This window comes from Asterias rubens, chromosome 8 (assembly GCF_902459465.1).
Source record: "Asterias rubens chromosome 8, eAstRub1.3, whole genome shotgun sequence".
NCBI lineage: Eukaryota > Metazoa > Echinodermata > Asteroidea > Forcipulatida > Asteriidae > Asterias > Asterias rubens.
The window spans coordinates 14,916,347-14,938,973 of NC_047069.1; the positions used below are offsets into that span (position 1 = coordinate 14,916,347).

General features: G+C 37.4%; 3 protein-coding genes across 3 annotated transcripts; 1 reads left to right on the forward strand and 2 right to left on the reverse strand.

The window, feature by feature from the left end:
* Positions 1-2,489: 2,489 nt before the first annotated feature.
* Positions 2,490-4,400, reverse strand: LOC117293612 (subtilisin inhibitor CLSI-I-like). Its single transcript, XM_033775971.1, has 3 exons — positions 4,258-4,400; positions 3,225-3,275; positions 2,490-3,092 (listed from the first exon to the last, which is right to left on the reverse strand). The coding sequence occupies exons 1-3, from the start codon at positions 4,384-4,386 to the stop codon at positions 2,982-2,984; spliced, it is 291 nt and encodes a 96-aa protein (XP_033631862.1). The 5' UTR covers positions 4,387-4,400; the 3' UTR covers positions 2,490-2,981.
* Positions 4,401-5,927: 1,527 nt separating this feature from the next.
* On the forward strand, positions 5,928-9,882 carry LOC117293613 (ganglioside GM2 activator-like). The gene is given in 5 exon segments (XM_033775972.1): positions 5,928-6,245; positions 6,800-6,988; positions 8,376-8,495; positions 8,497-8,526; positions 9,375-9,882. Coding segments are annotated over 5 exon segments (636 nt in total). The 5' UTR covers positions 5,928-6,113; the 3' UTR covers positions 9,540-9,882.
* A 3,699-nt stretch (positions 9,883-13,581) lies between these two features.
* Positions 13,582-21,350, reverse strand: LOC117293614. The gene is made up of 2 exons (XM_033775973.1): positions 20,994-21,350; positions 13,582-13,843 (listed from the first exon to the last, which is right to left on the reverse strand). The coding sequence occupies exons 1-2, from the start codon at positions 21,247-21,249 to the stop codon at positions 13,692-13,694; spliced, it is 408 nt and encodes a 135-aa protein (XP_033631864.1). The 5' UTR covers positions 21,250-21,350; the 3' UTR covers positions 13,582-13,691.
* Between the last annotated feature and the right edge of the window lie 1,277 nt (positions 21,351-22,627).

Genomic DNA, 22,627 nt, shown 5'->3' on the forward strand with positions numbered 1-22,627 from the left:
TTCTTTGTTTTAAAGGCAGTGGACACTATTGGTAATTGTCAAAGACTAGCCTTCACAGTTGGTGTATCACAACAATGCATAAGATAACTAACCTGTGAAAATTTGAGCTCAATTGGTCATCAAAGTTTCGAGATAATAATAAAAGAAGAAAACACCCTTGTCACACAAAGTTGTGTGCGTTTAGACGGTTGATTTTGAGACCTCAAGTTCTAAATCTGAGGTCTCAAAATCAAATTTGTGGATAATTACTTCTTTCTCGAAAACTATGGCACTTCAGAGGGAGCCGTTTCTCACAATGTTTTATACCATCAACCTCTCCCCATTACTCGTCACCAAGAAAGGTTTTATGCTAATAATTATTTTGAGTAATTACCAATAGTGTCCACTGCCTTTATTCCAACACTTGACTAGTGTGGGTGACCACATTTTAAACCAACAATTGATCACTCAGCTCAGCACAGAGTAGCTTGATGTTTGGTTAATAACCACCTAGATTCACTAGAAAAGTAACTGCTTGTCCAAGTTGTGGTATAGAGGCGCTCGTGTTGTGTGGTGGTGAAAGTGACTATTTTACAAGGTGCGAGCATCTACCTCAATGAGCAGAGTAACACTTCAGTCAGTGACACCATGTAATGGAGGTAGAAATGTCATATCATTCACTGACTGCAGACGAGACAGACATACAATTACAAAACATGGCATATCGTAGTGTCATACGTTATCGACCCTCGTATGTTTTCGAACTCCAACTTTGATTCCTGTTTACCACGAGATTGTGCAAGCTGCACCGTTGACAGAAGCTATGCAGTTTACTCACGGTCTGTATTTTCATCAGGCTTAATCATGCTGAGAATAAAGTTTCCTGTCGTTGGTTATGCTCAAACATTTATAAAATGATTGATTTTTTGTACAAATTTATCATGAGTGCGTTATTATGCCAACATTCAAATGAGTCAAAGAAACATCATCCAACCTTAAAAGTTCAAAACAAAATTACTATCTGCTAGATTGAGTTTCAGTAGTAATTGAGTAAGTAGTAATTGAATAATATTTTTGATTTATTTTGCACGCCATACTAGCTTCTGAATATTCAATAAAATACCAACCAATGAAAGGTGTGAAAACATATGACGCAGCTCCAATGTCCTGCATGCATAAGCACCGTTAATGGCGGACTGTCTCTCGCAACGTAAAACCAAAACTTTAAAAATTTCAACATACCATGAAGTGTAAGTGTTATTGTTAAAAAATTGGATAGATGATTTGAAAAAAAAACCATTTAGTTTTTGATTGTGAACAATTTTCCTGTTATGCTACTGAAAACACATGACACCAGGAATCCTGGCAGGATGATTAGAAATTAGACCCAGTGACTGGGGCGCCAGATTCCTTTTTTCGAATTTTTGACATTATCGGTCATATACTTTGTTCGAAATTTTGACATTATCGGTCATCTGGATGACCGATAATGTCAAAATTTCGAAAAAGGAATCTAGCGCCCCAGTGAGTCACTGGGTCTAGCATAATTATAAATCATTCGGCATTCGACAGTTCGATGTTTTCTTTTTGTTTCTTCGATTCTAAAGTAATCCTGAAACCTCAACATATCTCCATTCTTTTCAACCCAACCATATTAATACATAAATGCAATCGTTAAAATGCAGTGAACAATACTTTCCTTCATTTCCAGCAAAGAAGCGCGGGGTTACAACTAATGTAATATAATAATTATTGCCCGTCTGTTTATGCTAAATCTAAAGTTCATAAAAAGAGCAGGGTAGTGCGCCCTCTTTGTTCATGTTGCCGCCGCCCGGCCGCCGAAAATTGAAAGGCGCTGCTTTAAACTTCCTCAAGTCCTTCAGGTGCCGCTTAAAATTCCAGCGAATCTTCCTTCCTTCTCCTTTGACACGCGCCCCTTTTTACGTCACCCGCGCACGACCAAATCGCAAGAATCGTTATTATCGTTCGTCAGTGCTATACAAATTCACTAACCCAGCTAGCGGTTTTTGTCAGAACGCAAGATCAAAAGTTAACACTGAGGTGACATCATCATACATCACTTAGACGCTATGACATGACAAACAAAACCCATGGGGTCTAATAATACGTCTTCTCCGATCTTCTTATTTATTAAACACTCAAAATCCAGGCCGTTGATCACATGCACAGTCAATTAATTTAATAATAATTATTCAATAATACGTTCTTACTTGTGTACATTGCCACTTTTGAATTATTTTTTTATTTTATTCTAAATGCATTTGATAAGAGTTGAAGACACAATCCACAGATTGTCATTTTTAGTTCGGCGGCAATTTGAACTTGAAAAGTGACATTCACGTTTAGCAAAAAAATGTGTGTGTGGAAGTGGAAGTAACTTACACATAACTAATTTTTAGTCTAGTGATATATATAACGCCGCCCACCTAGACAATAGAACAAGAAAGGTAGTGACAGCATTTCAAGAATAAAACTGTGTTCCATTTTTAATCATCAGCTGCAATGGCTTTTTTATTAGGCCTACTATGGAAGAGCAATCAAAGGGTGTACAACCTATAGGATCATATAGTCCAAACCTGTATTTCAACCAATGAAGACTATAGCTGGAGATGAAATGCGACCACGTGCGAAGGTAAAACAAAGATCAAAAATATTCATGTTTATGTGTTATGATTATTCTACAAAGAAATGCCAAAGAGGCTTAATCGGGTTAATATTTAATTTACAAGCTTTTATCTTCAATCTAACTCTTGAACTATGGATCTTGAATCAATTCATTAAACGAATTAAAGTCACATAATTTTATGGACCCTATAAGTCACATAATAATAGGCAATACTTTTCTCACTGCATGTGTCAACATAATAGTCCAATGGCTTGCTGTAAATAGTGATGAAAATGTCACATTGAAGAAGAATGTTCATTCACATCTCGATCGTGATTGGAGAGAAGTAGGCCTAGTTGATCACGGTCTTGACCAGTCAGCCAACGCGTGGTGGTCTCGTGACTTTCCCATCTGCGTCAAGGAAAATGCGCACTCGGTCCGTTCGGAAATCGCAAGTTACCATATATCCATCCGGGACTAAGTCAACCTTCAAAAAAGATAATAAATATGACATAAAATAAGATTTTTACCTTTTATGACCGGACAAAAAAATATTGACAGGGTTAATTTTGAAACTATTCATTGTGATATAAATTAGATATTCAAACAAAACCATTACCTGAAGGGTTGTGTCTGTCTTTGATATTTCTTCTTTTGCCTCTTCACCCATCTGTGCAAACAAAATTGATAAATTAGAAACCCAAATTCAGCGTTATAATGCACTTCATTAAAGGGTGTATATACTTTTTGTAGGACAAAAAACACAATGTCCACAGATTTACACTAAACTTACACAGTTTGAAAATAATGAATTAGTAGAAAGCTTCCCTGAAAATATTATGTGTTGAGGTGCTGTAGTTTTGGGGAAATGAGTAAAACAATGTCACGAAAATAATTTTGGTCTCATGAGACCAAAATTATTTTAAGCATTTACAAACGTATTTTCATGACATTGTTTTACTCATTTCTCAAAAACTACAGCACCTCAGTAAGTAATATTTGAAGGGAAGCTTTCCACTATCGTTATCTTCTGTCAAACCCTGTAAGTTTAACGTAAATCTATGGGCATTTTGAAAACTACCCAAATCCTTTAAGGGAGGTTAGCAGTAGTATGTGGCACCTACCCCCAGCCTACATGGTTAAAGTATGGGAACATTATTGCGGAGACCCTCTGATCAAGATTACAGATAACTAATTCCTTCAGTTTTACCGTATGGGAAACACATCAAAAAAAAAAAATAACTACAAGTAACCAACGAAAAAAAAAAAACGAAAAGAAAACGTACAACCAACAACAACAAACGAACATCGATGATGAAAGCTTGCAAGCCTTGTGTGAAGCGACTAATTGATTAATGAACTACAGTAATTCGAGGACCATACGAGAAAATTGCGATCAAGGTCCATAATCGAGACAAAAACAAGCGAACCGCATTTAATTTAATAGGCCATACTTCCTTGTTTTACTATCCAAAATTAACAGGTGAAACAGGAAAATGAACAGTTACAGATAGTTACACTACTATACAGTCATAACAGGCATATGATTCAGATCACTGCGTTAGTGTAGTTTCTGTGCAATAAAATATGGGTCAAATTTGTAACTGTTCATTTATTATTAATGTTTCATAGTTATAAATCAATGTTCTTACCTTCCCAACCAGATGTGGCCATTCTTTCATTTCACTCATTTTAACACCTCTGTCTGTTTGTATATCACTTCGTGTGGACACCGCTTCTATATTATGGATAATATTACCAGAGTATTTTACCGGAGGCATTGATGGCACATTGGACCAAATAGAGGGGACAAAGTGCAATATCAAAAGACGGTTTCGCATACGCACGGGGTGTACAATACTAGCATGTTATTGTGTCATACAATCCTGTTAACCAAACAAAGCAGAGGTCAATATTTATGTTTCTGGTTGGATGGCAGTCTGTATGTTTTTATAAGGGCATATTATATTAACATGATTCAAGAGATATGCCTACAGCTATAAATTCGCTCTTATCATTTTATGAAAAGCGGGTAGGACCATTGAGACCATTAGCAGTCAACTGCGAGTTGAGACTCATTAGTTTCCGGAATTAAATAGCACTGTCAATGGATTGTCATAGAATACCAGCATATTAATTAGTCAATCGTCAATAATAATTGTGTATATATATAATAATTGTGTATATATAATAATAATTGTGCCTACTGGGTTTTTTACCAATGTATTTTTGACAATGTATATAATAATAATTTCTTGTTTAATATCCTTTTCTTTGTTTACTTCTACTTGATGTAATTTTTTTAAAAACATATTATGATGTTGACACGTGCAAATCAGTTTTTAACTTTTTGAATTAAATTGAATTGAATTGAACTGCACAAGTCGTTCAATGGGACCATTTTCTATGGCATGCGTGAACATCAGACAACAGCCGCACCCTCGACTACAGGGCCTATTATGCAATAACGCAAACTTTGATTTCTTCTTCCTTAGTGCAGACCGCCAATGGCGTATAACGTATAGGCCTACTGTGATCTCAAGTCACGGAGGTATATTTCTTCCTCAATATTATTTAATTGAATTCAATTTTCAATTTAATTTTTATTTCATCACAGCAAGTAGTGAAAAAACAAATTCCTGTGTGCACTAAAAACATTAAAATTCGATACTCATTAAAAAAATTAAAAAAATTACGTTTTAAAAACACAAGAATTTAGAAGACACACAATATGTCCATTTTAATACAAAGCACGAAACCAAAAGCTTTTAAATTAATTTGTAAACTCTTTCTGTTAGTTTCTAGTGTCCTCTAGTAAAATCTTCTTAACTTTTCTTTTCTATGTCTTTTGTAGAACTTGCCTAGTTGCCTCACACTCATGAAACCAAAACGAGAATATCAAATGCCAAGACAATGACTTGCAGAAATCTGAGAACTAGTAATTTCTAACCTGGGAAAGAAAGGAATACACATACTTTTAGTACAGGAACAGTTTCAAACTTAGTTTTCTTAGAATCATGCACATGGGCCCTTGGGAATCTATCGAATTACGCACGCAAGACGGTAGGCTCTAGTTTCCTTTTTCATTATTGGCAATACAAACGTTAAAATGCCAGGCAGGGGACGGAAATGCTTGTTTATATTCGTTGTAGGCCTTTTCATTTTATTCTGTAAACTAGGCAGCCCACTGCAATCTTTTTGTATGAGTAGAGGAACGCCCACTCCAGATATCCGTATGCATACACGGGGGTCACGTGTTTGCAACACCTGATCCTGTAGTAGTATGGTGCTTTTCAGAACAAATCACGTGTACGTTGTTATTAAACAGGGAACCATACCATTGTCCGTTGTTTTGTTTCCCACACAGGTGTTTTGTGTTGTTTCTTTTGTTGTTTTTCTTATCAACACCATTGTGATAAAGTTTGTCACAGTAGGGGTCACTTATAAAAGTTTTACGAAGAAGGTAACACGTTATTAGATTTAGAGCAGATCACAATAAGGCTTCGTCATGAATGTGTTAACGTTGATGTGTTTTGTTGCTTCGGTTCTTGCCGTCACGTTGGCACTGCCACCACCATCGCGAACATTTGCCCAAGAATACATCGTACAGCAGATGCAGAAGATCAGTGTTACGGGAAAGGTATGGCATGTTGATGTTCGGACCAGATTTCCTTCCTCTATGATTGTACTTCGAAAAAAAAACATTATTCATTTTGTATCTATAGTCGAAGGAAGTCTGAGGAAAGATGTTGAATCGGTGACCCAAGTTGTTCACTCAGTCATCATATTTCTTGTTATGACCAACAATATATAATATTATTAATTGAATCTGTTGTGTGTTTTTTACCCGAGTCCATGATTGTTGTAAATGTGATGAATTAACATGATTGAGTAATTTAAACAATTGTTTGGTCTAACTCTAAATAATGGATGAAAACGGTGGTCGTGAGTCATCCAGAATCCATTTTCCCCTTTTTTAACAAATAAAGACCTTTGTTGAATAGGAAGAAAGGAACATGATTAATAATATTAAATATACAAACAATTTTGTGTTTGTCAGTGTTTTTAAACCGATGATTAGCTTGATTAGTTGAAGTTTGGGTGAAGGATATTCCTCCTAGCCCTAGTCTAGGAGTAGGTAAAGGATAGCCCTAATCACGGTCTCCTTTTGTTGATGCCTCTTTTGTTATACAGAGTAAACTTGGCCTGTATAGTTTCAGTTTCACTGATTGCAGTGCACCATCGGCTCCATTAAAGGGAAACGTGACTCTCTCCCCAACCAGCCCTGTAACCCTACCTGGAAAACTCACCGTCTCTTTCAATGCTTCATTCGGAGTCACCTTGAAAACACCGTTGAAACTTGTGCTCAAGATTGAAAAGAAGGTATGTTGGTTGAAGACACTGGACACTATTGGTAATTGTCAAAGACCAGTCTTCTCACTTAGTGTATCTCAACATATGCACAAAATAACAAACCTGTGAAAATTTGAGCTCAATTGGTCGTCGAAGTTGCGAGATAATAATGAAAGAAAAACACCCTTGTCGCACAAAATTGTGTGCTTTCAGATGCATGATTTCGGGACCTCAAAATCTAATTCTAAAGGTCTCAAAATCAAATTCGTGGGAAATTACTCCTTTCTTGAAAACTACTTTACTTCAGAGGGAGCCATTTCTCACAATGTTTTATACTATCAACAGCTCCCCATTACTCGTTACCAAGTAAGGTTTTATGCTAATAATCATTTTGAGTAATTACTAATATAGTGTCAATTCAAAGCTAAACATACAATTTTGTAACAAAGGGAATGTGTTATTGATGTTATTTGGTGGCTGATATTTCCAAACAAAAATACAAATCTATGGACTGTACTTCTTATCGTATTAAGACATCACACGTCACATTATTATAATGTTTTGGTAGTCTTCCGGTTTAATAATAATATTTTTTTTGAAGTTCCTGATTTTGGCGAGGTGCGTCAAATAATAATTATAATAATACAAGACACTTTAATAAAGCGGATTATTAGCTACACATAACAAAACTACGAGACAGTTAATGAAGAAAAGGAGAAAAGACCAGTTCAAACATAATTTTGGAGGCACCACTCTTTTGGTTAGAAGCCTTAAGCACTCGGCAGCTTTCATTAGTAAAGCATTTTGAGAAACATTTCACTTTAATGTATTGTGGTTTAACAAAATGTTAAAAGAGATAAGTTTTCAATTCAAATCTGAGAATCATGTTTAATTCCAATATTTTTTAAAGAAGTTCCCGATTTCAGTGTGGGGCATCACATAATAATAATACAAGAGGATTATAAACCGGAATAATGCAAGAGCCTTTTTTAAGAACATAAAACAATGAAGAGAATGAAATATATGAAGCAAAAGAGAAAGATGGATACATTATAGATAGATAAAAGGTTTATTCACAATAGTCATCACAGTATGACAGGTCTGTATGCTTTGTTATGTAAGGGCAAGGGCACCAAGGCATTTTCTCCTTGGTAAAGGGCACCCTTTGAGGAAATTGTAAATTTCTACTGGAACATTTTAAGGGCACCAAGGCAGTGCCCAGGGGGCACGGAAGCAGTCACCTTCGTTGCCTCTGTGAAGTATCAGGCCTGATAGTATAAATTGCAACTACCGAACTACAACACATCATTGGAAGACAAGTTCAAACATAATTTTAGAAGCATTAACAAGAAATACAAGAAAATACAAACATTGTTAACATGAAGGGCTTAACAAATTGCTTTAATTTTGGTGACAGGAATTCATCTGGATTGATATTCCATGTGTGGATAATATCGGATCCTGCACCTATGATGATATTTGCTCGATGATCCCACCCACCCCGAGCTCAGGATGTCCCCCTCCATTGAAGGCTGCTGGGATTGCCTTGTGCATGTCCATTCCAACAGGTAAAGTGATGAGTTATAACAAATCTTCAAGTTTGTGGTGACACCGTATGTGTGTGCCCAATTTCATAGCTCTGCTTACTCCCGAATTCTGCGCTTTCGATCACTTTTCTCTGCTTATGTGCAGGTGCCAAATTTCTTTGCTAGCTCTGAAAGCGTAGAACGCCTGCGGCCTAGTTACATGGAGTTCGCACAAGTACAAGCAAAGATTCCCCGCTAACCCGTGAAATACGCTTGCTGTAAGCACCGATTCAGTAAGCAGAGCCATGAAATTGGACCCATACATGTACCTGTTGAAAATTCTAGATCTCATTCTTCATGAGGCAACAAAAGCTTTGTTTCATTTGGACAAAATTTGTTGTTTTTTGTTTGTTTGTTTGTTTATTTTATTTTATTATTTTTTTTTTTTGGGGGGGGGGGTGGTTACTTAATGTATTAAACCATATTAAGGATTTGTTTTCGACCCCTGGTTTTCCAACTTGCCATGTGAATAAATATGAAAGAAGCCCGAAAAGTTTAATTATTTAGCTTGCACCATTTATTTTAATACTTAAGCCTGCAATTGAATTCGGTGAAGTGATTATGTTTCGGTGACCTGTTGGCTTTCAATGACTTGTTATCTGTAAATATATGAATATGTTTGCTTTGTACATTTATTCATATCTAAACTGCAGGAAAAAGACTAATTTTTGTTTTTACATAATGCAGTACAAACCTGCAGTTAATAATGTGGGGGAAGTAAAATGCTTTTATTTACGGCCATGACAATATTAACAACTCTAGATGAATTGACATTGAGGTAGTTGAACGTCTTACACTTCCTTTTTAAATAATGTTTTTACAATTTTCAGGGGAAGTACAGCTTGAAGCCCACAGTGCTGGAAATAGCGTCCCTTCCTTCAGGCATTCCAGATTTCCTGGCCGACGGAGACTTCAAAGTGAACGCAAAACTGTTTGATGGTAACAACGAGCTTGGCTGTGTCGATCTGGCCTTCACGCTGAAACTGAACAACTAGTATGCGTCCACGTGCTTGTGATCAAGGTGATTAGAGTAAACAGAGCAATTATGCGGGTTGGAGGGGGGGGGGGGGTTGATGTAGTTGGATGAACACTGATATGGCCTTAGATGTCAAAAGTTTATCCAAGATCTTTATCTTTCATATCTAGAAAAAAACAATAAAGTGGGGCCAATGTGAGACTTTTGCGGGCAATAGGTGGCAGCAGACGTGCTTGGTAAACCAAGGTTTTTGCAACAAGTGTGTTCTCAGAACTATAAGCACATACACAATAGAATTGTTTGGTTATTCAAAGCCACCTTGTGTAACAAACGATACCCCCAACCCCCTTGCAGAACAAAAAGAGGGGGAAAAAAAGAAACATCTTTCTTGATCCGCCCCAAAGCTTGTTATAAGGCCTCTTCCTAAACCCACATAATTTTTTATTGTGTTTTCTGGAATTATTATTGCTGTAGTAAATTAATTTGTCAGAATGTTGTATTGGGTGGGTCTTAGAAAGCAATTCTAAAATGTATAAACAAAAACAAACAAACTATGCAGTCAATTTTGAGCTTCCATGACAGTCTATTTTTAATCTACTGACGTTCCATTTTTACACAATACATTGTAAAGGAGCCTACTCGTTATTTGCTGAAATCTGTGTATTGATTTTTCTTTAAAAAGGCAGGTATACTTTATGTAATTGTTAAAATTGTCAAAAAATGTCAATTGCTTGGTATGCCCAACACTAAGCTTAAAATAATAAACATGTGATAATTTAGACTCAATTGGTCATCAAAGTTGCAAGAAAATAATAAAAGAACAAACCCCCTGGATTCAAAGAATTGTATGTGTTCAGATGCCAGAGACTGAAGCCTCTCAGGTTCAAATGTTTTGGGTGAAACATTATCTCTTTCTCCAAAACTACATTACTTCAAAGGTTGTCATATCTAGCAAGTTTTATAATATCAACAGCAATATCCAGTGCTCTTTATCAAATAAGTTTTGATGGTCATTCATATTTGGAGTAATTACCAAAGGTATACTCCCTTTAATATGAATTTTTTTAGATGATTTCTGTTCACAAATCTTATTACTTAATAGAATTCTAAGGTACTTGTCCGCCAGGGAGCAATTTACACTGTGTTGGCAAAAAAAAAGTCAAATACATTTTCTGCTCTTTTAAGTATTTCATAAGATGGCATTGTTAGCCATTAAAGGATGGGACTCTTTGTAAAAATGATTTATACAAACATTCTTAAAATGGGTTGTTGGAGAAATTCATTGAAATATTTTATATAAAATTTAATGAATATTTTTTAAGATAGCACTTTAAAGTAAAATGCATTTATAATGACTTACAACAGAAATTTGAAAAGGAAAGCAAAACAAAAATGTAATTTAAACAAATTAAATGAAAAGTGTTTAATTTTTAAATACAACATTTTTGTTTAAATCAAAGTCATATACTTTTGAATAGGCGAACAATCTCGCATTGTTTTACAGTATGAGTGGAGAATAACAGCCGAGTATTTATTTATACATTTGGAAGAATAATTTTATGTGATAGTTTAAAAATGAATATATGCTGAGTCTCAGGTTTATGATTTTGAGTTCTTTACTCTTTTTCAAAATGTAAAAGAAATGACTTTGTATTTGTTGCTAATGGTCATTAAAGCCATTGGACACTTTCGGCAAACAGTATTGTCCAAGGCAAACCTGTGAACATTTGAATGTATGATTACTTAAATTGCGTATGAATTGGTCAGTATATAAAATACTAATTTATCAGGCATATATTTTGTTCTTGTTATCTGAAAGCATGCAGACAACATTAATTGTCAAAGACCAGTATCTGCACTTGATGGGACCATCATCAACAAACATGTGAAATTTCAAAGGAACACGTTGCCTTGGACCGGTCAAGTTGGTCTTTGAAAAGCGTTTGTAACCGTTTGTTATAAAATGCATATGGTTAGAGAGATGTTTCAAAAGTAGAATACATTGATCCACACACATTTGCCTCGAAATTGCGTGGTTTTCCTTTTGCTTTGCGAACTAACACGGTCGGCCATTAATTATGGGAGTCAAACATTTGACTCCCAAGGCCCAATGGCCGACCGTATTAGTCGACGAGGTAAAAGGAAAACCACGCAATTTCGAGGCATATTTCGTGTGGATCATTGTATTCTACTTTTACAACATCTTCCTACCCATATGGATTCTATAACAAACGGTACCAACTCGATCCGACCGGTCCAATGCAACGTGTTCCTTTAAGCTCATCGGAGTCGAACGAAATCGGTAAAAAACACCCGATAATTTTTTTTTTTTAAGTTGTCACTGTTTTTCAACATCAGGTTTTGGGCTCTATAGATCTTTATCACTGTGTGGTCATCTTGATTTAACTCCATTCCAACTCATTGTAACCAAACTGAGGCTGGACGAAATAAAAGTCTGGTGCCATGTTTATGCAATGAATGTTAGCATTCGTTACTGTTATGGAAACAGGGAACATGACCAAGATGGTGACAGCGTGATAAAGGTCTGTACATATAACATTTCAGGCAAAATATTTCAAGGGAAGTTTTCCACCGTGTATACATAATTATACGATCTAAGTTATATACAAATCTTGTGCACTTATAAATGTTATGCAATATAACTACTGTCAAACTTCAACTATTTTAATCATGTGCCTTTTCCTCAGCAACGTTAATTGTATTGTAAGAATTATAAAATCATGCAATAAATGAACTCAAATCTTATGAACAATTATTGTCATTTTAACATGAATAACATGTAGTTCTTTTACTGAGTTGTTCATAATACTAACGTTACGAATTGAACCAACATAAAAAGCTATTGCGGCAAGCTGCCGCGATCGCCAGAGAAATACAATGACTAAATAGAAAAGAATAATAATTTTATAAATTTGACAGAGTTTGGCGCTTCAAAATCCAATGGTTAACCCGTGGCTGATGTTGGCAAGTTTCAGTCTTTTCCAAGTTCACTAAAAAGAAGAAATGCAGCCATCCTTCCAATTGTTGTTAGCATATTTATTTAGCTGTTTGGAGCAAAATATCACTCTAAACATTTTACTTTTTACAACCGCGAAAAAGGGAGCACAGCGCCCCACTGTAGTACGACTGATAATGACAGTTCGAAAAATGAGTATGGGTGCCTAGCCAAAGCCGCACTAATTTTGAGAACTATTTTCTACAAGGCTCCATTCAAGTATTATTGTTTCATTAGAATGTTACAATTTTATTCCGACTTTCACTCAGAATTGGTTTCAAAAACCCAACTTTCCAACTGTAAGCTGAATTTACCGTATACGCATCTGGAAGACACCAATTAACGCCATGTACAAACATTGAGTATAATTTTACTTTACCGAGCATGGTTCATGCGTTTAAAAGAAAAATAACCAAAAACTGCACAATATTGCTTTGCAGCTGAATTATAATAACTTACAGGAATGTGGCTTGCAGAAAAAAAGCGTCCACTGCAGCTGTTCATGATCGATGCTTTCAACGCCCACCAAGACTAAGAAGTAAACTACATGTATATAAACACTAAATAGTAACCTTGCGGGCACATCCATGCAGTATCTCTTTTGAGGGAGTGTTGGCTCTGATTTGAGATATTTTTCAAGCACGCATGAAACGTTTCTTAAACCTTTTGTAGACGAAGCAGACCAAGACTATCAAAATTCCAAGATAATTTTCCGACAGAATAATACAATTGGCGGTGCTTTTGTTATAATGGACGTAGGCCTACAATATTTCAGTGTAGTCGATCTCATAATGACACTATGCCATCGCATGCTGAATCCTCACTTTTTACCAGACTAGATCGTTTGAACCAACTTTCATATCTTGTTCATCACTTGCACGCGAACAGATACGCATACGTTACCTAGGCCTACATATTATGTAGTGATGCTGTATCCGTCGCACTAACCGTATCCGTTCGCATGCGAAACCTTATAGGCCTAGGCTATACAGTAACAAACCGATGCAATACAAGACGACATGGACATCATTCTTTTCAGGCCATTTGCTCGAATACATTTTAATGAAAATACACATGTGGGCTATTCCACATACATTAGTAAAGTTGCAGTTCTAATGATTTTGATTTCGTTATGATTTTATTCAAGTGATATTGCTACAGTATAACGCAGAAACCTCCCCCGTTTTCCTCCCGCGTGGTTAATACAGGCTGAAAGTACACGTGGAAGACATCATTCTTTGTGCCCATCTCAATTGCTTTGGATAACTCCGAGTCGTTTGAGAATGAAACAAGATCACCTTCATCATCTGTGAATAAAAAAATAAAAAAAACATAAGAAAGAATACAAAATTAAAAGTTTAGCTACAGGAAAAAAACTATAAACTATACCTGTACATGCTAAATGGCAACTAAAGCACTGATCCTGATGCTGCTCTCACACTGAGGCGATCATATTCTTGCGAATATTATAAATATTTTAATTTCGCGGTGAATTTGCCCCAAAATTGCAGTTGGATATTTTATTTTTATTTGTTAATTTGTTTAAATTAAATTACCATTACAACAACAAAATTACAGGAATATTGGTAACAAGTAAATAAATAAAGTTATAAATGCTAAGTAAGTACAATTGATGATTGCAACCAGAGGAGGTAACCCTCCTGTATTGTGGAGCACCCAAACTGCTGTAAAATGCTGCACCGGTTCAACAAAATGACAAAGTAAGTTAAAGTATCCCTTTTAAAGAATAAATAACGCATAATTATTAAATAATAATAATTATGTTCATCATCTCGGTCACCCCTCGGTGGAAATTGGAAATTGGGTCTTTCATGCTCTCTGGACACCTCCCTGAGGCGAATATTCTCAATTTTGGCTGAATATTGGCAAGACATTTGCAATACATTTTTAATGGCACTTTGACAAAAACACGCGTTCGCAAGCATTGCTGTTTACTCATCAAGCATTGGTAACCGTTCGTAAGCAATGGCAATCCATTTTGTGGAAGCATTCGTAAACTATGGCATCGGTTCGCAACAAATGCTCTAAAATATTGGTAAAGTATTGGTGAGCCATTTGTAACATTGACAACAGTGTTATTGGTAAGGAAGTGGACCCGGCGAAAGTTACAAACGCCTTACAAATGCATTTACGAACGTTGCCAACGCATACGCACGCTTTACCAACGTTCTGGCTCACCAATGCTTACGAAAATCGACGGCGAATGTCGGATTAACGTCTTCACAACATTCGATGAAATTTAGGAAGCGCTTCCTAAATTGACCGATCTTCACCAAGAGGTGGAGAATGACTTGTGCACGTTCCGAATTTGTTACCGCCGCTTACAAAGACACGGCGAATGTCGCGAAGTTTGAGCGATTGTCAAACATTTCCATTTGTAAGCACATTCGCTAGCATATTCGCATAGTGTGAGAGCAGCATAAACGAAGATGACTGACAGAAGGTTTTGACAAAACAAGGAACATGTGAAGAATAGATGAGGGTATATATAGGTAAGGACATGAAATGGGGAGGGAGAGGGAACAGCAGGTAATTAGGAAAAGGCATTATCCTAGCGCTTTGTGAAATCGACGGCAGGATTAACAAAAGTGTGGGCCTACCACTACCGTGTGTCAATCTAGAATAATGACATGACGATATCCTGATAAACATTCGATAATCTATAATCAATAAACTAAGGTCATGTGTTTTATCCGGACTGAACTTTTGGTTTGGGATAAATCACATGATCTTCGGCAAAGCAACCGCGGGACCAAGCTAGCCTGAGCCGAATCTGGAACGGAAGCCGTGGTTTCGAAAAGGGCCATATTAGTTATATTATTTGTACTTGAACAGAGCACCAGTCTACTTGCAGCACTGTGCAACAATGGCACCCGAACACGGGTTATTCTAAAACCCCCTCGACCCCCTCGACCCCCACGACCCACGACCCCCTCGACCATCGACTTTTGTGCGATCTTTTTTTCTGTACACCGAAATTGCCACAGTTCACAACCTCAGCCAATCACGCACACAATGTTGTATGCTGACATCATGCTGACATCGACTACCATGCCTCGCACATCGCAACACAGCGTACGAGCCACGTAGTATGCACGAAGCAAACTTCGCGTGATTGGCTGCCGAGATCGGGCCTGTGGCAATTATGATGTACAGATAAAAAAACGCGGCATTTCCACGTGTATCTCTTGGCCGATCCGAGATTATTATCCCAAGTGGAAACCTGCGTTTACCGCCCGAGTACGATTTAATACGGCCAACTCATTACGTGATGATCAGGCAGACCCATTTCCGGCCGATCGCTCCCGTCCTGTGTACTATTACTACTAGTTGCTCTAAGCGGAGCGCAGAGCTCAAGGTTGTAGACCCGACCGACCGGCCACACGGACGTGTTTGGGGTCCCCAATCGGTGTGCACTTGTCGTGCATGCAGAAGCGGAGAGTAAAAACTCCCAATTCTGTGTGGCCGATGCAGATAAATATAACCGCAGTCTCAGACTTGAGGTCAAGCCTAGTCGTGGAAGGAAGTTGCGTCACGGACGGATCACACACTATGATTTCTAAATCGGGGACTTAATTCTTACTCGGCCGTAAAGCGACATTTTATGAATTCGGAATTGGGACATTCTTCGAACACGGGCGGACGTCGGAGGGTCGTGGGTCGTGGGGGTCGAGGGGGTCGAGGTTTTTTTTAGAACAACCCCCCAAACACACAGGCAACGGTTGTTAGAGCCGACGATAGAGGGTGCGTTTGTTTAGCTTCCCTGGGTCGACCCCGGTCTGCCCCCGTACGTTCAAATAGCTTTGACGGGGCTCAACAGATTTAAAAAAACTGCAACGAGTTCAAAATTCAGCTGCTAGATTAGTCACATGCACTCGTCCACGACGTGATCACATAACTCCCATCCTACAAAATCTTCATTTGCTACCTGTTCAAGCTAGAATTAAATTCAAAATTCTCCTTTTAACTTTTCAATGTTTGCAAGGCACAGCCCCGATTTATCTCCAGGACCTAGTTCACAAATACATTCCTTCGACAAATTTGCGTTCTAAGTCAAAGTCTCTTCTTGTCATTTCCACCCGTTACAAAATCTTATGGTGCTCGCTCTTTCCAAGTAGCTGCAGCTGAACTGTGGAATGGCCTACCCGAGTCTGTCAAGGATGCTTCCACAGTTGACACATTCAAAAAACGCCTTAAAACTCATCTTTTCAACGCTTTTCAGTAACTTTCTTTGATGGTTCATTCTTCCTTTATTTTGTTTTCCTTAAAGCGCATAGGGACTTTGTTTTAATGATATGCGCTATATAAACACGGTTGTTTATTAGCTGTTCCGACCGTCCGTCGGAACAGGTATTGTTTTCGTCAAGATTTTTATTGTTTTTATTATTAGCTGTTCCGATCCAGTCGGAACAGCTATTGTTTTCGTCGAGATTTTTATTATTAGCTGTTCCGACCGTCCGTCGGAACAGGTATTGTTTTCGTCTAGATTTTTATTGTTTTTATTAGCTGTTCCGACCGTCCGTCGGAACAGGTATTGTTTTCGTCTAGATTTTTATTGTTTTTATTATTATTAGCTGTTCCGACCGTCCGTCGGAACAGGTATTGTTTTCGTCGAGATTTTTTTAACGTTTTAGAAACGTTTTTTTTTCAAAACGCCATAGGTTTAACTTACGACTTTTTTGTGGCAAGATAATCTTAGAAACGGTAGAAATGAAAGACTTGAGTTCTATATTAAATCGAAGCTTAGTACGTAACTTAGTTTTTCTACGTATGATTTTTAATCTCATAATCAATTAGCCGAGTTTTTAAAGATATGAATATTTAATTAGGCAATCTTGTTAACAGCATATCTCCCAAAATAAACGTCCGATTTTCAAAAATTCTTCATATATTGATTCTCTGGGTATTGAAGATGTGCAAAATGAAGTAATTTTATATCTCACGTCATCTTGTAATTGTTTTTATTAAATGTTTACAGTTATTATATAAGGAATAAAATCGCAACATTTTGAGAAAGGAGTACAAAATAAATGTCACGAAAACTATTTTAGTCTCAGTTTTAGCATGGAGGTAGAAATGGCACATGGTTTTAGCAAAGCATGTAAAAACGTATTAAGCTCTGAGCATGGCGCGTCTTTGACCGGGCTCGTTTCAGGCGACGAGCGTAGACGACGAAAATAGACCGCCCGGGATTTGGAATTATTTACGGGTAAAGTCACCTTGTTCGCGCCGGGGACCATTTGCCTAAACTAATTCCAGTATTTCGCGTTACGTTCGGAAATTAGACCATGACAAACAAAAACTCTTTGACAGGAATACAAAAGCAGAGATTTTATTATGCTGACGTTTCTCTGGTGGTTGAGTGGCTCAGTTTTATAGAGCTGCTTATAATAAACAGGCAAAACATTTTGCTTTACAAAATTGCAGAAATTGAGCAGAATACCTGGATTCACAACTTGAACATGAGGCATGGTTAAGCTGCTTTTTGTGTTTAAAAAGCTATTATGTAGTTTGGTCCTGGGCCAATGGCTTTTAAAGGAAAGAATCGCAGCGCTTACGTAATCAGGGAACTGTGCTTACGCTAAGCGTATTTTACAGCTTAGCCGGGAATGTGTTCTTCACATCACAATTCGCATCAAAAAATTTGCTACAGTTGACTAATTGTGCTCAACTCCTGCGAAACTTTCACTGCGAAAACAGTGACTTAAAAATTTAAGTGTGCGACTAGTGTGCTTTAGTGTTAAAGTCGCGACTACAAATTATTATTTGAGTCGCGACTACTGTTTTTCTCTACTCCGTTATAATCGTGTCCACTCATCGACTACAAAATTTGTCCCGACTACCTGTTTGGTGAACCAGTTGTGTTGCTTACTACTATTCGCAACATAATTAATATTGCCCTTGCGGCATAGCGGCACAAATCTTGAGAATCCGTACTTTATCTCGACAAGTGTCATAGTTAGGTTTGAAGTGCGACTAGTCGAGTAGTAAATTTCACTAGTCACACCCATTCGCAACATAATTAAAAATTTGTCCCGACTACCTGTTTGATGAACCAGTTGTGTTGCTTACTACTATTCGCAACATAATTAATATTGCCCTTGCGGCACATAGCGGTACAAATCTTGAGAATCTGTATTTTATCTCGACAAGTGTCGTAGGCAGGTTTGAGGTGCAACTAGTCGAGTAGTAAAATTCACTAGTCACCCATTGGCAACATAATTAATATTGCCTTTGCGGCACATAGCGGCACAAATCTTGAGAATCCGTATTTTATCTCGACAAGTGTCGTAGTTAGGTTTGAGGTTCGACTAGTCGAGTCATGATGGGAACTTGCTTAATGAAAAAGATTCAGTGCTCTGCAGAAGCATTGAATTCTGCGCTTACGTCAAGCGAAATAGACTGCTTATAGCAGGGATTTCTTTTGTTTGTGTGCTTCCAAGTTCGCACATTATTTTCCAAGCTTGCACATCACAGTAAAGCGGAAAATGGTGATCGTAAGCGCAGACTTTGGTGGTCATGAGAACCATGTAATTTTGCCCTGTAAGTAGGTTTGGTAAGTAGGTTTGGTAAGGCCTACACTTCAAACATGTAAAGTCAAAAAAGATTGTTAGTACATGAGGGGAAATCTTGTGAAACTGGTCCAATTTGACTCTGCTTCACTGCGTAAGCAAAGAATTGACACATCAGAAGCGCGGATATTATCGCTTACATAAAGCATATTTCACAGCTTAGCAGGAATATTTTTGCTTGTGCGCGGGGAAACTTATCATTATGTAATCTTTGCTTTGAACTAATTGCACAGATATTTCAGCGCCTGCACAGTAAGCGGAGAATGGTGGTTGTATAATAAATGGGCAGAGTTTGGTTGAAGCAGACAGAGCCATAAAACTGGGCCGTGTTCTATAGGGGAAATTATAGCTTGACATTTTATGACAGTTTTGGTCTCTGCGACGTACACATACAAATACAGAGTCAGACACAGACATTACGGTGCAGAAATCGTGCAATTGAAGTGTCTCATAAGAGCGCCCCCTATCGGCAGGAGTAGGAAAATAAAGGAGTATCCTACAAATTAATTATGTGTTTTTAAACACGTAAAATAATATCAAATGGAAGCTTTAGGATGTTTAGCTTAATATCTATCATAAAACATATTAAAATTCTTTATTAATTAACCACCAGTGACCCTCATTATCATATTAATTAGGAAATCTTTGCAGCATCATATCTCAAGAACTTCACGGCCGACTTCAACTGTTGTTAAAGACTCCTTGGGGGTTGGAGATTAATTTGAAAAAACTGTGACCTCAAATTGACCTCTACTTCCGCGTCAACCGGAAGTGGGACCATATCTCAAGAACTATACAGCAGATTTTCAAAATATTTTCAGTTATAAACTCCTTAGGCATAAAATATTAACTTTAAAAAACCGTGACCTCAAGTTGACCCCTACTTCCTGGTCAAACAGAAGTGGGACCATATCTCAAGAACTATACAACAGATTATCAATTTTGGTTCAGTTATAGACTCCTTGGGCATTCAAGATTAGTTGAACCAACTTTGACCCCATGTTGACCTTTACTTCCGGGTCAACCGGAAGTGAGCCCATATCTAAAAAAAGTACAAAGCTAATGTTCAAACTTCAGTTATAGAGTCTTAGGCAATAAATAATTAGCTTTGGAAAACTGTGACCCCAAGTTGACCTCTACTTCTGGGTCAACCGGAAGTGGGACTATATATCAAGATCTACACAACCGATTTTATAGACTCCTTGGCATTGCAGATTAATCTTTGGTAGCTGTGGGCCCATGTTGACCTTTACTTACGGGTCAACCGGGAAGTAAGACCTTAAATAACAAGAGCTACACAACTTTTTTGAAACCTTCTTTCAGTTATATATTCATTGGGCAATGAAGCACATAATCCAAGCAAAACAACAAGGAACAGCTTTGTGTTTGTTCACAAACACTTAATGTCTAGTTATTATTATTATTATTAGCCCCCAGTGCCCTGCCTGTGGAGTGGGTCACTTGGTGGTGACCTGAGATGCATGCCGTCAACACGCGAGAGAGAGTGTGATCGTTCGATCCAGGGGAAGCTTATCGAATACACCCACCATAGGCCTATTTTGGGGTTGGACATTTTACTCCTTATTTATAGTTGCGGGACATTTTGACGTTTTTGTTTTTATCGGTCGTTTGTGATGCAACACACAGTCTACTTCAGCACTGCGCAACAGTGGCGCCCAATCACACTTGCAACGGTTGGTGAAATGATTGTCTCTGATTCTAAATCCCCCCAAAACTTCAACAGTTGTTTCCATGTGTGTCGCATTTCAAACGACCGATAAATTGATAATTATACCGTTTTGCTTATATAGACTTCCAATGGTTTGTATTTTTATGATGCTAAAGCCTAAACTTTATGACTCACCTTTCCAGAACAGCCGGTGATATCGAGCCCCACTATAGAAGCGCCTGGCTGACTCGAAGAAGGCATTTTTTAATTCAGATTGCAACTCATCATAGTTCAGATCTAGTTTTTCTTTGGCGAATGGTAGGTAGCGAATTTCCTGTGGAGCGTTAAGTGTTGCTTTCAAATTCACAGTGTCACTGTCATCACTTTCAACGGCACTTAGCAGATATGCCTTTACGTGAAGTTTTCTAACGGAGTTGAATTCATAAGCCATGGTATGGTTGTTAAATGTTAGGCCTATAATGTTAAAATAATATCAAACTGCTCTTTTTCACGTTTTTCCAATGAAATTATTTTATCCAAACCGCGGTTTTATCCAATTAACTCTAAAGGTTATGTAAAATCAATGCGGATAAAGACATGCATGAAGACAGGGGACCAGTGGGGAAATCCCCAAACACTTCCTCGATTTTATCTACCGACCGAGGGCGCACTACAATCAGCGTAGGTTTTTATATTAAATAAAATATACATGGTAGGTATATACCCAATTTTTAGCAAAATGAATTTGCTAATGTGTACAAATTTGACCTTGCATATCAGAAAATGATCACCAAAAAAGTAAGCGTGTGCAATTTATGATTAGTTTTTACCGCTTGTCTTTGACTAGTACTAGTAGAACAATATTGTCTGGAAGGTCTCTGTCTGCACACAGTCCAGCTGAATCTTCCCTACCATAGCCTCTACATCATAAAAGCGCAGCGTCTTAACCTGCAGGTGACTTTGTTTTTAGAACTGCAATTAATATTTATCTGTTTTAAAACCAGTATCGGTAATGTTAATTGCTCCCTATTGTTGTCCTTTGTTATTTTGGCAAGAGAACCAGTGTCTACTTTTGTTTCAAGAATGAGGGCATGGTATAATTAATTTACTCACTTGGTTGAAAGAAAGAAAAATCTAGAAATTCGCAATTGGGTCACACATCTAGTCAAACTGAGGTTTACCACTAGTCGGTGTGGTACCTCCACTACAACGTCCCATTTGCTATACATCCACTTATAAAAAGAACAGGTTGGAGACTGTATACACAAGAAACATTTTGTCAAGCTTTAACTTTTTTTAATCATGTGCCTATTCCTCAGCAATGTTAACTGTATTGTAAGAATAAAATCATATGCAGTAAAGGACTTCAAATCTTATGAAAAATTATTGTCACTTTAATATTAATAACAATCCCATGAAGTTCTTTTACTGAGTTGTTCATTATACTAAATTACGAATGGAACCAACAAGCTGGTATGGCAAGCAGTGTGATCGCCAGATAGAAGAACAATGACCAAATAGAAAAGAAAAAACCCAATCACTTTTATCAATTTGACCAAGTTTGGCGCTTCAAAATCCAATGATTAACCCTTGGCTGATGTTGGCAATTTTCAGTCTTTTCAAAGTTCACTGAAAAGAAGAAATGCAGCCATCCTTCCAATGGTTGTTAGCATATTTATTTAGCTGTTTGGAGCAAAATATCATTCTAAACATTTTACTTGTTACAACCGCTAAAAAGAGAGTACAGAGCCCCAGCATATAGTACGAATGATAACGACAGTTCGAAAAGGGAGTACAAGCCGCACTATTTTTTACAAGGCTGTTAAAAT

What these genes read in the sequence shown, in the direction of transcription:
- LOC117293614 (XM_033775973.1), bottom strand. Translation starts at nt 21,249, where the DNA reads ATGGCTTATGAATTCAACTCCGTTAGAAAACTTCACGTAAAGGCATAT. An exon ending in TCACCGGCTGTTCTGGAAAG is followed by an intron (nt 13,844 to 20,993) that starts GTGAGTCATAAA and finishes TTTTATTCACAG; the next exon opens with ATGATGAAGGTGATCTTGTT.
- LOC117293612 (XM_033775971.1), bottom strand. Translation starts at nt 4,386, where the DNA reads ATGCCTCCGGTAAAATACTCTGGTAATATTATCCATAATATAGAAGCG. An exon ending in GGCCACATCTGGTTGGGAAG is followed by an intron (nt 3,276 to 4,257) that starts GTAAGAACATTG and finishes TTGTTTGCACAG; the next exon opens with ATGGGTGAAGAGGCAAAAGA. An exon ending in AGACAGACACAACCCTTCAG is followed by an intron (nt 3,093 to 3,224) that starts GTAATGGTTTTG and finishes TCTTTTTTGAAG; the next exon opens with GTTGACTTAGTCCCGGATGG.